Source organism: Botryllus schlosseri, chromosome 5 (assembly GCF_051294905.1).
Source record: "Botryllus schlosseri isolate E-star chromosome 5, Bs_hap1, whole genome shotgun sequence".
NCBI classification, from domain to species: Eukaryota; Metazoa; Chordata; class Ascidiacea; order Stolidobranchia; family Styelidae; genus Botryllus; species Botryllus schlosseri.
The window spans coordinates 6,777,107-6,794,516 of NC_137240.1; the positions used below are offsets into that span (position 1 = coordinate 6,777,107).

The 17,410-nt window shown below is 39.3% G+C and overlaps 2 protein-coding genes across 14 annotated transcripts in view; both read right to left on the reverse strand.

The window, feature by feature from the left end:
* Window positions 1-16,501, reverse strand: part of LOC145439646 (mitogen-activated protein kinase kinase kinase kinase 5-like) — a 33,471-nt gene extending 16,970 nt beyond the window's left edge. For 3 of the 13 annotated variants that reach the window (XM_080317165.1, XM_080317162.1, XM_080317160.1), the window contains exons 1-12: window positions 16,225-16,501; window positions 14,817-14,874; window positions 9,839-9,929; window positions 9,389-9,453; window positions 8,600-8,655; window positions 6,577-6,624; window positions 6,348-6,515; window positions 5,236-5,375; window positions 3,672-3,756; window positions 2,724-2,922; window positions 1,784-1,824; window positions 1,495-1,550 (exon numbers count right to left, since the gene is read on the reverse strand). In XM_080317165.1, the coding sequence (XP_080173291.1) occupies window positions 1,495-1,550; window positions 1,784-1,824; window positions 2,724-2,922; window positions 3,672-3,756; window positions 5,236-5,375; window positions 6,348-6,515; window positions 6,577-6,624; window positions 8,600-8,655; window positions 9,389-9,453; window positions 9,839-9,929; window positions 14,817-14,874; window positions 16,225-16,326 (1,109 nt within the window). In that variant the 5' untranslated portion in view covers window positions 16,327-16,501. Of the gene's footprint in view, window positions 1-885; window positions 925-1,494; window positions 1,551-1,783; window positions 1,825-2,723; window positions 2,923-3,671; window positions 3,757-5,235; window positions 5,376-6,347; window positions 6,516-6,576; window positions 6,625-8,599; window positions 8,656-9,388; window positions 9,454-9,838; window positions 9,930-14,816; window positions 14,875-16,224 lie in introns of all 13 variants that reach the window. The other 10 variants (XM_080317169.1, XM_080317163.1, XM_080317168.1 and 7 more) reach the window with 5 other exon arrangements.
* Window positions 1-17,410, reverse strand: part of LOC145439667 (cornifelin-like) — a 59,815-nt gene that overhangs the window by 24,695 nt on the left and 17,710 nt on the right. The window lies entirely within an intron of this gene.

Sequence of the window (17,410 nt, forward strand, 5' to 3'; positions counted from 1 at the left end):
TGGACCGGCGCTGTGAGTATCATCACAAGTACAGTGGCATTCGTAAAGAGGCGTCACTTTATCGAGAAATCCTTTATGGCGCGAGTAAAGTAACGAAAAGCAAGCCATGCAGGACACATGCAATGTAGCAATGAACTTAATCGGAAAATACAATATAGCGAGAGGGAATATAGCGTGAATTCCCTGAGACTAATATAATCGGATCGGAAATGACAAATGCGCAGGGTGGGACGCAGAAAAGTCTGTAACAGACTAAATTTCAGTGGTTCAAGTAGACCTATCACGTCATAGCTTGAGTGAATACACGGTAGTGCATTCCCAGCGATACATACTATATTTTACAGCGATTAACGCGGATCTGGTACAATTTGAAACAAGCAGTTCAAGTAGATTAGTTGAGTTATCACGATGCACAGAGCAGACATGAACGAACAGCGTGTCAGGCCGATGCCGATAGATTGGGAAAAGGTGCGTTGGACAGTCACAGACTTCATACGCAACCCTTTTAATAAGAAATCCAACAAGCAATGTTACTGTGTTCAGACAGCATTTCAAACGTACATTCCATACACCACAGGTCCTACAAATGCTTGACAAAGGCAGACCATAATGATTTAGTAGATGGCCAGAGGCATTTAAAATACACAACCCGAGTTATTCCACAACACTGTTGTAATACTAGTCTGTATTAATACCCGTTAGTCGATGCCAAACAACAAAAAGTATCAACTTTTGCCATTCTCGAAGGTAGCAAAGCGTGTTTGTTAACGGGAGAGAGAAAGAGAGAAAGTATTCAATGCCCAAGGCACCTCGAAAGCGCAAAGCAACACAAAGCAGAAATGCTTGCTGAAGAAAACTCAGGCGGCAAAGCGTCAATTTGTTTACCGTGATGTTAGTTCTTCTTCGACAGAACGAAGCAGGCTTCTGCCGGAAAGATAAAACGTATCGAAAAACAAAATTTACCAAAAACTCGTTCCAGATACGAAAATACATACAGACGCCAAAAATCAGACGAAAAACAGTCACCGCAGCTGAGTATGCTACATCAACTGGTGAAGAAACAAAAAAAATGCCCAAATCACAGCTGATTTTTCATCAATCCATCCATCAAATCAGGCTATTTTCCAAGCAAAAGTAAATGCCCCGCCTAGGATTATTGCATCAAATTCGCAATAAACGGCAGACCTCAATGGTTAGTGAGCAAACCTATCCGTCACTATTACTTGAAATGCGAAAAGTTCCCAGCAAAAGCAATGACCAAACAATACTCATCTATATAAGTCACCACATAACTAAGTCGCTAACGCCAGCCAAGTCACCTCAAGCCCTTCCGCACACTAAGTAACCGAAAAATTTCCAAAAGGATGGATTCATAAAACACAATAGACAGCTTTGAAAAAAATTTCCTTCAAGCCCACGCCTTTTGCTAGCGCGCTACATGAAAATGATACTGATGCCGCATGCGGTCGCAGATATAGCAGAATAATAACGTACGGGCTTTGTGATGTGTCGGGCATCCAGGACTCCCCATCTTTGTAAAGTGGCGCGTCCTGATAAATGAAATTAACCGTGAACTAGATAGATATTCATCGTCTGGATCACGTATAATCCAGGATCAATTTGAAGTTCAAAAACAGCTCAAATTAATCAGCAGTTGCGAATATTTAAATGTCAAAACTGAAAGCCTATTCTTTTGATGCACACATTGAAAAGTGTTTTAAATCTACTGTACTAATCATTGTGCGTACAATATCAGGAACATTAGATTTTGTTACCCTCTTACCTCGTTATCGGTCTTCGACGGTAAAAATATGGCTTCTTCAACTGGAAATTAAATAAAAAATTATGATACTGTATCCCCGTGTCGCAGTGGTTTCTACTGTGTATGGAGCCAACAACCTGCTGTACGTCGAGATACCAGAACAGCACACGATAAAACTTGTCCACAAGCTGTCGAATAGCATCTCAAAAGGTCACTTCTCAGCGTACGATTATAGTAAAGGATGAGATTTGAGAATGCCTACGTTGAAATCAGCACCTACTCATGCAATGGTTAACAACGAGTTCACAAAAAGGTATTTACGGTGACCAATTCGTTAATTATTTATTATAGGTGTGCCACCGTAAGTTCTATGTGATTCAAATCCAAATTTTTCGACATCAATAACTCCGCTTCCACTGGTTGGAATTGAGCCAAATTTGGTGAACATCGTTTCTATAGACAACCTAACACTTTCACAGGGTGAACACAAAATTCTGAAATTTTTGTTAATTCATTTTTATATAATAAATAGAAACTTTCTTCTCCTGTAGCAATGCGGCTACTGGCTGGAATTGAACCAAATTTGATGTGTATGCTGAAATTAGGTAACCTAACAATTTTATCAAGTAGCCAGTACAATTTGAGAAAAAAAGTCATTTTTGAACACCCCTAGTATATATATTTATCCTACTGGTAGGTACCCTACCTATAAAGGACTATAATTCAACTATAAAATAAAGCCATTTCAAACACTCTGTGTAATATGTAATGTTAATAAGTAGAAAATCAGAGACTAATCAAGAAATGGCTTACAAGTATAAATATATTACTGCACTACCAAACCAAGCAGTAATAACTCTCCAAAACTCAAGTCTTAAACAATGTTTGCCTTCAGAATCGATTTGACTGATATCGCCGACGGATATTTAGATACCCAACACATCGAATTCTTAACCCTTACACATTGCCTCCGACTTGGTCTTCACCTCCCTGTCCGCGCCTGGTTTCGAGGGCCTATGAATAACTTTAGGTGCCGCCGATGCGGTCGGATCATCATCGACGTCGTCATCTTGGGCTTGCTCTTGCCCCGGATCGCGAACCTTCTCCAGAAGCTCGATCCCGAGGTGAGGACCCAGGCTGTTTTGCCCGACGAAGGTGTGCTGATGTAAAAATAGAATACGTGTGCTTTAAAACGACACTCGGCTGTCGATGATTGTCGAGAGGTGGTACGATATCAGAATAGACACCATTGGCACTCGCGTAGAAGTAGGAGTGACGACATAAATTTCTGCTTAATTACATGCGAAAGTAGCGATTTCATAGTAAAAAAGTTTGTATTCAAGGCCTACTATTGCCTGAAAAACTAAAATCTGCCAATTAGAAGTGGATGCAGGCCTTTCAACTGAAGCTACAAGAGTTTGGAATTTTTGAATTTTTTATAAAATATATAACTTCAATAACTCAAATTTTCCGGGCAATGCCATGAAATTGTTAATTTGTCTTAAACAATGGCTAAATTTTGGCTAAATTCCAACTGATAGAAGTGAAGTTATTGCAGTTGAAAGTTTTGGAATCCGATAAAAACAGCAAGAATTATTAACGAAAAACTAATAACTTCGCTTCGACGGGTTGGAATTGCAGCAAATTTGTTTCGCATCGTTTTTATAGACAACGTAACAATTTCACGGGGCAGCCAGTGAAATTTGGACAAAAAAGCTTTCAATATTTTATGACAATCCCAACCAATGTTCGCCCCAAGCCGCGCACATGCGCAATTACGCAGTGCCGACACCGTCTCCGCGCACAAAAAATCTGAAGCGATGACCCTTTTACGCAAGGGTCCGCGCAGCGAGTTGGTGAGTGTGCGCAGACTCGTCAAAAATCAGAGGCAACATCGGTCCCGACGAACCTGAAGTAGCTTCTCCGCGGAGGGTCTCTTTTTTGGATTCTTGGTGAGAGCCAGCTTCAGAAAACCGTGGAAGTCCGCCGTCCACCTGCAGTAAAGAAAGCACGTCAAGAGAAATCCATCTTCTTCGACACTAGAGCCTCGCCGACAAGCAACAGGCCTGTATGAATATTCTTATTACAACAATCGCGTATTATAGTTCTGACTGCCTGCGACCATATTTTTGTCATCAGGAAAAATGGAGATTTTTTGTGCTCTAATGGCTGATTCCGATACCTCTTTCAGAATGGAATATCGACTCAATATCGCTCAGGCTCTATTCACGACAATCAATACTATTTTATCATTATCAAGACACCGTGCTAGTTTAAAATACAGTTGTCAAACTGCAGCATAGCATCAATCATGACTGACGAACTACCGAGCCCAGTGCGATCGCCAATCAATAACCATAGCTGTACCACATATCAACTTGAAAGCTTCGTTCCAATTAATTAATAATGATTGGGTACGCTCGTCCGTCAGGGAATACAGATATTGATCAAGCTAATGGATTCTCGCTGAAATTGCCTTCAAGGACTTCCAGATCGGTATAAGGAATTAGTATCGAAATAATAACTCCAACACACGATTCTCGACTTGTAATTGAACACTAAATTTGACAATTCAAATTTTCCACCGACTTATGACGACGAGATCGCGAGTAAGAGAGATTGCCCCATCAACCCAGTAACCGCTGCTGGCGATTCCTACAATCTCAAACAAGGAAGCAGAAGCCCATCATTTCATAACATAAATTTTTATACCAAAATCAAGTCCCAGATGCGGAATTCGAAGCCAAGTCCCAAATTTGGTAGTGACCAGACTAGTATACACTGCTGGATTTTTAAAATGCTCAACCAGAACTAGAACTACTCGTTTTTCAAAACTACCGACTAAAACTTGAACAACCTTTAAAAATCCGCAACCAACCGACTAAAACATCACCAACTTGATTCAACTCTGAAGCGCAAATGATTCATTTTATATTTTATCAGAATCGGATCTACTCTCCGCGAGAACATCCGCACAAGTTTCAAATAGAAGAGGCTTCCACCCCACATCCTATACCTATGCCCCTCCCTACTCCATGCCGCTGTTAGCAGTGAGGACTCCGAGCTAGCCACGGCCACGAGAACGTCACAGCAACAGAACACGGGTATAACGGTTCACGCGAAACGACAATCTTCTCTATAAGTTCGGTAGGCTTAACTACTTTTTTAAATGTGCAGCTAGAACTGGAACTGCTCAGAACTAGTTAGTTGACCGTTAGCTAACTGTAGTAGTTCGTACAAGCTTGGGTGCGGAAATATCATTCAAAAGTAGCCTTGAAATCGGAAATTATTAGATACTGCGTGTCCAATGTCAATAAGGAAAATTAATCAATTGAAATATGGTAAGGGTAAATATCTTCCAATCCGTCATCATATCATTCCTGCAATGGACTATCAAGTCAAAGCGTTGCAAATCCGACAAAGACCGCACTGCGGCAATGCACAGACACGTGTAGAACTAGACTTCGCCATACTTGCTTCGCTCTTTCAATCTCGGCGGTTGAAAGCTAGACTTTGACATCAGGAAGAGCGCGCGCATCGGATGGAGGTCGAACATGGGCGGCTGCAGCTCGGCAAATTCGATGGCGGTGATACCGACGGCCCAAACGTCACACTGGAGAGTACGACAACGTGATGTTTGCGTTCGACAACATTGAAATTGAAAAAAGGAATTTCAAAAGTTGTTATAGAAAAGCGTGGCTCATGTGCTAGTGTAGCGGTCGGCGACCTGCTGCAGTTCGTGTACTTTTCCAAGTAAAGTGAAGGTTCAGAATTACAGTGGTCAAGATCAGCCTAAAGAGGTTATAATACTTCCTTTGGTCCAGTGGTTCTCAACCTGGGGGGGGCGTGAATGAAAGCATCTGAAGATGGGCGCGTTTTACCTTCAATTCACGCGTGTTTCTCTACATATATTCTCCCATCAACAGTCACAACCTTCCATGCCATCAAACGATCTGTTGGGGTTGCTAGCATCCCGGTTGGATTTTGTGATATGACGATAAGGGGGGCGCAAAATTTTTCACTATCATAAAGGGGGGGGGGGGGAGCGTGTCTAAAAAAAGGTTGAGAACCACTGCTTTAGTAGATCTCTTTTATCTAAACATATGACTTGCAGGGTGTGGGACTCTTATTTTGAAGCCGGTCCGCAGAGCAAAAGTGGTTGCAGACCCGTGCGCTAATAATTCAATAAGAGTGGCAGGTTGGAATTCAAAATTATTCGTAAAAGTTTAAGATAAAACACATATCATACATAATTATATAGATTACATAATACTGCGCAACCAGCGTGACTTTTTATGTCCCTTCATGATTTTCCAAGTATTCGAATCACGCACTGTCATAATTGCAATCTCCAGTAGGCCTACTGTCGTAATCAAATCAACACTATCTTGCACGAAGGAAAAATCCTAATCACCGTCAGGCGTCACTATCGCATGTATCGCAACGCACAAATTCATGTCGACGGTAAAATATATCGATCAATTTCCAGCGCATTCGGACCGATGGGTCCTGTCGATAATTTGAAAAGGCAGCGGTAACTTGATCAAAAGAGTTTTCAATCGACTAATATTCAATTGTAAGGCACCTGTTGGTTGTATCCTCCTTTACGTTCGACCGCGGCAACCTCCGGTGCCATCCAGTAAGGGGTTCCGATGAAGGATTTCCTTTTGGCGATGGTCTGGGTGATTTGGGCGGAGACGCCGAAATCGGCAAGCTTCACGTGTCCGTCGTCCGTTAACAGAATATTGGCACCCTGCATGATTAGACACAGAGTTTTGCTGAACTGTGAAGGATACCAATCAGGTTTGACGAACCTTGATATCTCTATGCATTTTTCCTTTGCTGTGCAGGTATCGCAGTCCCTGCCAAAGAAATAGAAAATAGTAACAATTCTGTGATGCATAACCAGCATTCGAAGCGAACACCTAGCAGGTTTTGTCAGATATATCGGCATCTATAACCAACTATGTTTACAACTCTAAAATGTGCCGGTATTGTGATACACAGTGATAAAACGGACTCTGTCATTTGGCCTATCTAGGAATGTTACAGAATGGTATGTCAAAGTTAGTTACTCGGTAAACATCAACCTCGTGAAAGTCTGTTACATGTGGTAAGATACATAAAAACTTTCAACCAAAGCACAGCCAAGGTTTTGTTAACTGTTTGACACAATGGAAGCCATAAAACCTTGCAATGCAAAGCTATGTCTGCTTTCAAAAAAAGCACAACAGTAATATATGCAGAATACAGTAATGTAGTAGTAAACTATTGCATGAACCATTTTCATGTGATTCGTGTTCTCAAGTATTGATTTCAACGTTTCTCAAGTTACAATAGAATTATTGGAACGAATTCAGATTCAAAATGATACTTTGGTATTGCTTGAGACCTGAAGCAATATTGGGAAATGAACAGTGCCGGTTCATCAGTATCATGATATGTTAGATATGATTTGGGGGTAAGAGAGAATACTGCAGTTCCCCCTGAATTAAACTTACTGAACAAGGGTACAGTGGTGCTACAAAAACTATCAAAGTTTGCATAGGCTGATTGGTAACTGTGTGGCGCAAATAATGCTAGTATATTGCATCACCATCAGAAGACCATGAAAGGAGATCAATACAAAGTTAATTGGAAAGACAATATTCTATGAACTTGATGCAGCAAGACTTGACTTGACAGAGGTATTTCATTCCCACCAGCCATGGCAGCGAATTCAAGTCGCAAACTCATTGGATAGTCCACAAGCTTACCCATGATTGATGCACTTAGCACAAGATATCTACGCATTCAATAACAGGATGCCAACATATGACATCATGCTGTATGATAACCACTGTGTCAAACACGGCAGACAGCGTTAACTGGTATTACCCGGAATGTCTGCTTCAAATACATCATAACTAATTATTCAACGCATACAAAAGATAGACACAGTAATGCAACATATCTGAAGAATTGCTCGGCCATCCGAACTAGCAAGATTCAAGGTAGTAAAAGAAATATATATAATATCTAAATAAATGCCTACAAGGAAATAAGAGACAAGTATGTCACCAAATAGCCAACTATTTTCCATGATGGCCAGTCATAATACACCTAATTATGAGGACACCATCAATACAGTATCCATAATATTGCTAGTTGCAAAATACCATCCCTAGAAAAGCTCTTGTCGGCACTTAATTTCAAAATTGCAATGAACAAAATAATCCAGCAATCACCAAATTTACTGATGGCCATTCCTGATGGAAATCTGCGGTAAAACTTGAGAATGTATGTGAATATATGTAGCAGTACGAATGTATTGTTGCTTGTGAATGTGACATGATCATCATTGGGAAAGCAGATTTGCAAGGATTATGCTTTATGGGCACAAAACGTTACGAAACTAAAGCAATCATTTATCAATACCATATACATGGTATTATATGCATTGTATATGTGGTATACTACTTGGACTACATTAATGCAATGCAACATAATCTAATTTCTAACCAAAAGACAGATACAAAACTTGGGCTGATGTGTGTAAGCCTATCAGTATCCTAGCAAAACTATTTACTATTGAGCTAGTGTACATTCCACTTATTGGTTCACAAAAATTAGTAATAGCCAAGCAATGTTAAACTAGTTCGATTCATCTTGAAGTAAAATAGGAATTCACAAGGTCTTTGACACCAAGTCAAATGTAGGTCACTTTCAGAGTAGTAAACACTTTGAAAATTATTCAAGGGCCACCATGCTGGAACATATAACAAAGCTTCAATGACTAGGCCTATGAGACATTGTTTTCTGAAATCGGAACCTTCAATTACATTGCCCGATGTGTACCTGTAATGTTTCCCTTGATACATAAGCAATCTGTTTTTCTTCCAGAGGTCCAGTAACTGCAAAGGAAGAACACCCAGTCATTAGTAATCAAGCATTCTAATGGCATACACTGCATTGTGCATTCATGATCAATGTATTTTACTATATCATATTCCTTATCTTTCAATCTCATTATGAAGGTAGCAACATATTATTTTCCGTCAGCACATACAGAGTAGCCAGAGCAGCCTAGAGTCTACACTACATTAAACAGCTTAATTACATTGATGAACCAGCCTACTTTTCTCATTTGACAATAACAACAACAATATTGGACTACTGGTGGTATAATATTTTGATACCAGCGTAGTCTCGCACAATAACATAGCATTCGTTATTCCACGAGTATGCAAAAACCCAAATTTGAAGTTGGGAATTTACTTTAGCACCTTTTTTAAGTATAAATCCCAGAAAATAACTTCACAATTACATAGTACTAAGCTTAGCCCGTATATTCAAAACAGATCATGATTGGTATGACACCATCATATTCCTAGTGGTTTAGCAGCAACATGAACATACCACCAAAATGCCAATCAGGATTTAAGAGAGAGCATAATTATGTTGTCAGCAGTAATCGCTCCCATATTTAATGCAAGTGGAATCGCACTCAGCAACTGCACAACTGGTAGTTAGCAACTGACATATATCTGAGTACACGTATGTTAAATATCACTTCAAGACAAAGTATCCAGCATTGAAATCTATACTTAACTAACTAATGCCGGCCTCTCGGCTTACATTACCTACCATGATAGATATCTTGCATAGATCCGCCTCCACAATACTCCATAGCAATCCATAACTTATCTCTCCTAGAAAACAATACACGTCAGATAGATCCACATCATATTTTGGAATCAAAAGCCCTAAACACCCAGTGTTATGCCATTCAGTACATGTATTCATTTTGACAAGCCACGCTATAGCAGTATGGGAAGTGGGAAGTAGAAACACAAAACAAGTAAGAATGAATTCTGAATATGTAAAGTGATAAACACATAGCAGTGCGGTATGAAATTGCCTAGAAGAATAAGTGAAGATATCAACCCTAATTTAAGCCTGGTCTAGATCAAATTGACAGTCAGACTTCTACAATGAACAAACAACTATTTGGGTGTATGAAAACGTGCATTGGAATTTCTATTACAAAACAAGGAATCGGTAAGATATCATAGACATTGTTCATAACATGTGTACCTTAGATAACTTCCAAAGTATGCAACAATATTCAAATGTTTACAGTCCTTCATCATGATTATTTCTTGCTGTATAACGGCGAAATCGTCACCTATAAAGAACAAAGTTACAGAAAGTTTAATGCATTGTTATGAAATATTTGTTAAACATGGTCTCAGTAGAGCAGGGGTTCTCAACTTCCCTTGTATAACGGGCCGCATTTTAACAGCAAAAGACGCTGCGGGCCGCAGAATAATATTACCCTGTATTAGTGGGCTACTATTAAATTTAGGCTACTGTAGCCTATTTACCAGTCGTATACGGGCATTTAATAGGCTACATTTTTATGCATTATAAAGTATTAATGGACAGCGTTCGTAAGTTTGCAGCTGCTGCTTGTTGTGAGGATATGTAGGCCTATCTTCTAGCGGCGCAAGTAAATCATGTCATGGATCGTGCATTGCATTCGTTGCCGAGTCGGTATATGCAACTTATGACCCTACCACCAGAGAACCGAACTCAGTTTCAATGCGTGAGCGAGCAAGTATAACTTCCAGTAACTTTTGCGTTACAGAGGCCATTATCACATTGAGCTCTGAGTGATATGAGAAAAAGTCTGGCGTTCGGGGTCGTTTCCGAGCAAATCAATCACCCCTTATCATTTCCTTCCATGCCTGGGGCCCTGCATCAATAGTTACAGAAGCCAGCTTTGTCAAGTTGATATTTTTCGCTGGTCCCCTCCCCACGTTTGCCCAGCTAGCATTTCCTCTGCGTATATTATGAAAAGTCGGTGGATTCGTCCGAGGCTGGGTTAAAGTAGTCTATGTGGCAACGTGTTTCAGAAAATCCGATGAAAGATCGACTGGCATTGATGTTACTCGTCTGGTCACGATTAAATCGGACGACTGTATCTTAGAAATTCGTCAGGTGATGTTGTCCTTGCTGCTAAGTTCCGGAAACAGCAAATATTCGCACACAACATTAAGGTTTTATTGAAATTACACCTTCTATAGCAGATTTCTTGGATTTAGCCATATTCCAAGCAATTTGGAACGATGCGTCTGTAACGTAGTCGGCAGAGTCAAACACTCTTTAAAAGGGTAGGTCTACTACATAGCGGGATTCTCTTGAATCTGAGTCCAGCCGAATACCGATTCAAAACAATAGCAATCTGAAGTCGAGCATATATCAAGAAACGCCCCATTAAAGCAGTGATTCTCAAACTATTTTAGACACGCCCCCCTTTTTGATAGGGAAAAATTTCAAGCCCCTAACGTCATATAACAAAATGCCACCAGAATGCTAGCAATAAAAACCGCTAGTTTGATGGCATGGAAGGTTATGGCTGTTGATGAGAGAATTCTCAAATATGAAACCAGACTATACACAGTGAAATAACTGTGAATTGGAGATCAATTGCGCCCAGCGCGAAATTTTTTTTCGGTTGACCTCAGTTTCGCGCCCCTTCAGATGATTCACGCCCTAGGGGGCGCGCGCCCCAGTTTGAGAACTACTAGATTCAACTACGAGTAATCAAACGAAACGATAAAAGCGATAAAAGGGCTAAGTATCTAAACTAATTTGTAATAATACTGTGTCAGTAGTACTTGCGTTTATAATGAAAAATGTCGCGGGCCGCAAAATAAACGTCTGCGGGTTGAGAACCCCTGCAGTAGAGGAAACTATCAAACATAGGGACAAGTAACCTCTACTTTAGAGCAGAATTGGTCCATCACTTCTTACGAAGTACAAGGTATAACTGTGAGTGAGAAACACAAAATTATGCAATAGGTTTTACCTTACCTAGAACCAGGACAAATGATACAAGATGTATATATTCACAAGAAAACAATTATAATATATAATGGTATTGGTACCTGGGAACATTTAGAGCAGTGACAAACAACTAAACTATAACTATAACTAAAATACAGTAACCTAGTATTACATTAGTGATAGCCTATATCTCTGCCAAATAGAATGGTAAATCATCATTGACACCTGTAGACTAGCAATAAACAAGACACTGCAAATGTCACAAAAGGCCAGCGTCATTGTGCACCTCATTAAAGCAAAAATATATAGTTTATATTCAATTGAATAGTAATATTGTATTCATACTGAAATGAACCCGAATATTTTTGGCTGACACTCGTCAAGGGGAATCGTCAGCAACTAGTAGAGAATTAGAAAGAACATTGTATATCAACAATCGTATCAGTTTATATTCATTAGATACAAAATTGTGTTTTGTGGTAGGCCTATGTGGTATAGAATAGACAACACAGAAAGATATTGTGATGGACTGTGAATGTTACAATACATTCCGGAGAAGTAGAATTGACAAAGTGTGTAGGTTAGTTAAAGGCGGCATGAGTCAGGCATTTGACCAAGATGAATAACAATCAAAATATAGCTTGCGACAGGACGGTCAGTACAAAAACAGGCCGTCTCAAAATCTGATAGCGAGAGGACAAGTCAAGCTACCAAAATCACAAACTAGCCCCGTAAGCAACCGTCAATATGCATTCAGAAATTTCCATATTTTTAAAACGGTACTACTGGTGAGGCATGCCTAGTGCATCGCAGTCCCTTATAAAAGGATTTCAGTGAACGTGTATAATACCGCCATGCTAAATGATGCATAACAAAGCAAATTGTAGGATCCATTGTAAAAACAAATTCCCAGGATTTTATGTTAGGAGAACTAGCCTGCAACGGGTCAAGGATGCATAACAGTATCTGCTATCCCCAAACAATGAAACTCCAAATCAATAACAAGATTCCTTGTGATGACGATTGGAAGGAAATATAGAAGAGTAAGCGGTATCTTCTTATAACAGTTCAACAGTATAACAAGCCGGATTAATACTATTTACAGTTCCAACCACTCATAGCGCTTCACAGAAAAATCGAGATTTTTCCAGTCTCTGTAACTTACGCTGATACTCGCGGAAGTTTGGTCTCTAGCTTTCCAATCGTTTATGACTCACAAATTGCTATAGCGCATAGATTTGTTACCGGACATGGAGCAAATATTCAACTAGGAAACGAAGCGCTTTATCTTTTAATGCGTGTTAAAGCCCACCCTTTCCTGACATCCTTGTCAAACGGATTTTATGCAATACAAGTGTAGAGGTCAGTGTTGCAAAGGCGATTGGTTGCTAGTCAGTGTAGAACGGGGGTGTCAAACTCAACTTGTGCCGCGGGCCGGATTAGTCAAATAATTCTAAAATGTTACCGCACCTCAAAATCCATGCCCTTGTATTTCACTTGAATACCTTATTACCAAGCCTGTATGCGTGATATTATATTACTAATGTCAAGGGGCTCCATTCTAGCAACACCTTTATTCGCTAGCAATGGAATTGACAAAACTAGGATGATTGGCCGGTTGAATACAGTTATACACCCCTGAAACAGTGGCTAGCAACGATATAAGTTTGTAAATTTCTATGCTTCCTTTGTTATAGTGGTAATCTGGCATTAGCCCTGGGTATGCGTTGTGAGGAATACAAGAATACAACTGTAAACGCGAAATTTCGTTCAACAGGATTAAATCGCGATTCAGGTTTATATGGAGGGCAGGGACCATTTGAGGCAAAACGGATGCAGCACTGCAGCAGTGCGACATCAAATATTTGAATTATATTTTGTAACTATTTTATTCTCCATGTAACCTCCGTATAACGGTTTAGATTTGGTGTTTTCGCTTCTATTAAGAATTACTTTTTGGTCCATTTTTTCCCGAACCTCTGACCTCAGTGTGCGCATTTTGCCTTTGTAGAATTGGATGTTAATGCGAGCCACTTGGTTCCTAATGGTGACTGACGTGAAACCATAATACCGCTGTCGTGTGGTGATAATGTGGCCTATGAACATACTAGACGATTGCTGTCTTGAGGGATTAATTCGACTGGCAGGCCGTATGTTAGACACCCCTGGTGTACAACAACTATCCTGGATAATACACCTTGTGCTCTAAATGTGCTACATGTTCGGTAACGGAACGGTTTCTATATCAGAACTATCCCAGATATGAAGCGATGGGAAGCGACAATTAGAATAAAATCACTTCTCGGAGGTACTGAACTTCAATATATAGTTCAAGACTATATTCTTATTGAAATGAACCTGAATATTTTCGGCCGACTCACTGTAGGGGTAATCGTCAGCAACTAGCAAGAGAATTGGAAAGAACATTGTATACCGGTATCAACAATTGTACCACCAAATATGACGCCACCAATATTTGGTGATACAATTGTTGATATACAAAGTTATTTCCAATTCTCTTACTAGTTGCTGACGATGACGATTACCCCTGACGAGTGTCAGCCGAAACTTCGATTAACCGGGGCGAGTAGATCGCTTCAGCTCAATGCACTGTTTTTTAGATGGTACACAAACTTCCTTCATGAAAAAAACAGCAACTTACTCCTGCAGACATTGACCTAATAAGGAGTATCAGTAACCAATCGATTTTATACTACACTTGATGTTTTGCCCTACTATACATTAAACAAAAGACAGTGACTTAATACGTTTTGAGTATCTTGAACCACCCTGGGGTAGAACATGACATGCAAAGTAGGATTGTGACCAATAAATTAGTTACCCGCCAAATTTGTTCCGTATTCACATCCTTATTTGTACAAGTGAAACAAAGATCGTTACTCAGTACAGAATGAATGAATCACCAACTCTGGATAAGATTGTGCTGAAGGTGCTGTCCCACTATAATAGAACAAAGGGAAGTGATATCACAGAATCACATGTGTCATGTTACAACTAGAAATTTTGCCATGTGCTTCAACATATGATACCTCGAGTCACATTTTGTGACTAGCCGGCACTAGTAATGAGACGCTGTGACGAATTGCGTCACTAACAAGTAAGATATAGACTTCTGGTGATAAAATGAAAAGTTGCGCAACAAGTTTACAACATCGTAACGTTTCTGTTGGAAATTGGTGTGGAGGAATGCAATGGTCATTACCTGGTTCCAGTTTGATGACTTTAATGGCAGCATGCTCGCCAGTTGCATTGTGCCTCGCCTGTAAAGTGAAGAGCATGAGCTCAGGAGGTATTGTAGTTGCATGAAATATAATAGAGACCATCAGATGAGCATAATTTACACGTGTTGAGTTAAAAATTCATAGTTCGATCCCAACACAAGACTAAAAATTATAGCTAAATTAATAAAATTATTACTTTGCAAGAGGATGCTAAATAAGGTTTGAATGCATCCAAAATCTTAGCAAAATAAGAATGATCCATAGTGACTTGGAATTCCTGCTCAATGATAGTTCTGTTTTAAATTAGTAAGGTACAAAAATATACCGGTACCACTATGATGAAATGAACCACACGTCAAAATGCAAAAGAAGCGTGTACTAAATTGAATGAAAAATTAATGGAGAAAATGTGTGAACTTTACATCTGCTACGAGAATACGACAATACTGCTTTTTGAAGCAGATTTTCAAATCCTTTTATTCATTCATTATTTTCAGGCTATTTTTCAAGCAATTACATGGGGCAGCAGCTGGCATCAGTTTACGAAATATCATAACCCAATAGAGATAGTGCTAGTCGGAAGACAAATTCAAAATTTACTTCTTATTGTGGTAAAAACAATCCAAAATGTGTTTGAAAATATTTACAAAGCTATCTCGTTCAGGCCGCCTTCAAAACTGTAATTATAGTGATTGTATGCACATTTAACGGTATTTAATTACCTTATACCAAGAAACATGAATCATTGTTTTGAGAATACAGCATCATCACACAATGTTTTGCTTCTGTGCATACCGTCGAAACCATTGATGGAGCTTATTTTCTACATGAAATATAGTATTGGTTGGGAAAAGAATCATATTATCATGAATCGATGACTTCTCGTAACAGGGAGTATTTTATTTTTCATAGCAAAATACGCAGGCCCAAATGTCACATTCCTGAACCATCAGATAAAAATCTTGACACTAATAAAGGTACATCTTATAGAATGATTCAAATGTCAAGCCTGCTGATGTCGGTTTGTATCAAAATAATGAGCTTTTAGACAAAGATACACTCATAATAGTGTTCAAACATCAAATAACTATCTAGGCAAACCAAAGTAATAGAAGTAAAGTTTCGTTTTTATTGTTACAGGAACCTAAAATGCAGCCTCACAGAGTAGAAAAACAAGCAACTATACTTTACAAACTGAGAAATCACCAGGACCATGAGACTCATCAACACAACGCATTTGAATAAATGATGCAATGCGCTATGTCCCGTGAACACTATCCAACTGATCGGAGAAATAAGATTTATCGGATAGAAGAAATGCCACCGCTCCTCCAATGAGGGAAATATTATATTTTTGAAAACAGCAATAAACTCGTACATTCTCCATACCTTGTACACATCTCCGTATGTCCCGCTTCCAACTCTTTGAATCAAATCGAAATCATCTTGCGGATTTTTCCTGGATATCTCAGCAGCGGGTAGCGGGTTCATATCCTCTCAGCAGACAAGTATAGTAAATCCACAAAGGGGTATTGATGAAATCGGTATATATCCCAAGACAAAGCAGCTTCACATTCGGTTGTTGTGGTTGAATGTTTACCTTATACGAATTTTCTTTTTTACTCTATACGTAAGCTATGTCTGGTTCGAAAGACATCGTTAAAAGTAGATTGCGCAAGTATCACGATATTTCAAAGCAGCAGACTATAAATACGGATGGCCATCATGAAACTACTATCGCATATTGTGACATGAAGAGTTAGCATACGACAGGGTACCCGTATGGTAATTTTTTTCACTGCAATCTTTCTCAAAAACTGAAGCCTTGTTCAGGGGAGAATTAACAAATGAAAAAGAACTGGCGTAAGTATACTGTTAATGGCGCTTCAAAATAAAGCAACCGGAATATGAACCGACTGATTCAACAACAATAAACCTCACCGCATCATTTGCATAACTGACGATAAGAGACATCATGAAATTTGTGTATAAATTAAATACCTTGCATTACTTACAAAGGATTGTATACCAACTAGCTACTTTCGGAATAGCCTTGCTTGGATACCAACAACATCTCAGATTTTGTGAAGTAGAACGTACTTCATTACGAGATCCTTGGATTCGCATCGGTTTTATAAGTGAAATTGGCAACCGTAAACAATGCAGGCTATGCAAAAACGCAACATAAAAACTGTCAAGTTGTGGGGAAGTTTGCAGACACCTTGATCAAATCTGGTACAATTTTAGACAGACAATATGGTGTGGCACCTTACGGTATCCTATCACTAGCGCGATCATTTTTTACATGTCAAAAAAAGGTCAAAATTGTAGCGTTAGGTCAAAAAATGTTAAAATTTTTCACAAGTTGAAACTTTTTTGCAACCTGCGTTTCGTTTGTATCGTAGATTTTGCACTGTCGGTGAACTTATCATTTGACATTTTATAGCTTGTAGCCTACTTTATAGGCCTACTATTGTAGACGGCCCATTGTCTGCTCATTGTGAATCATAAACATTCAAATGAAACAAATAGGTTGACATGGTGTCATGCTCAACGTATCGCAATATCCCAACTG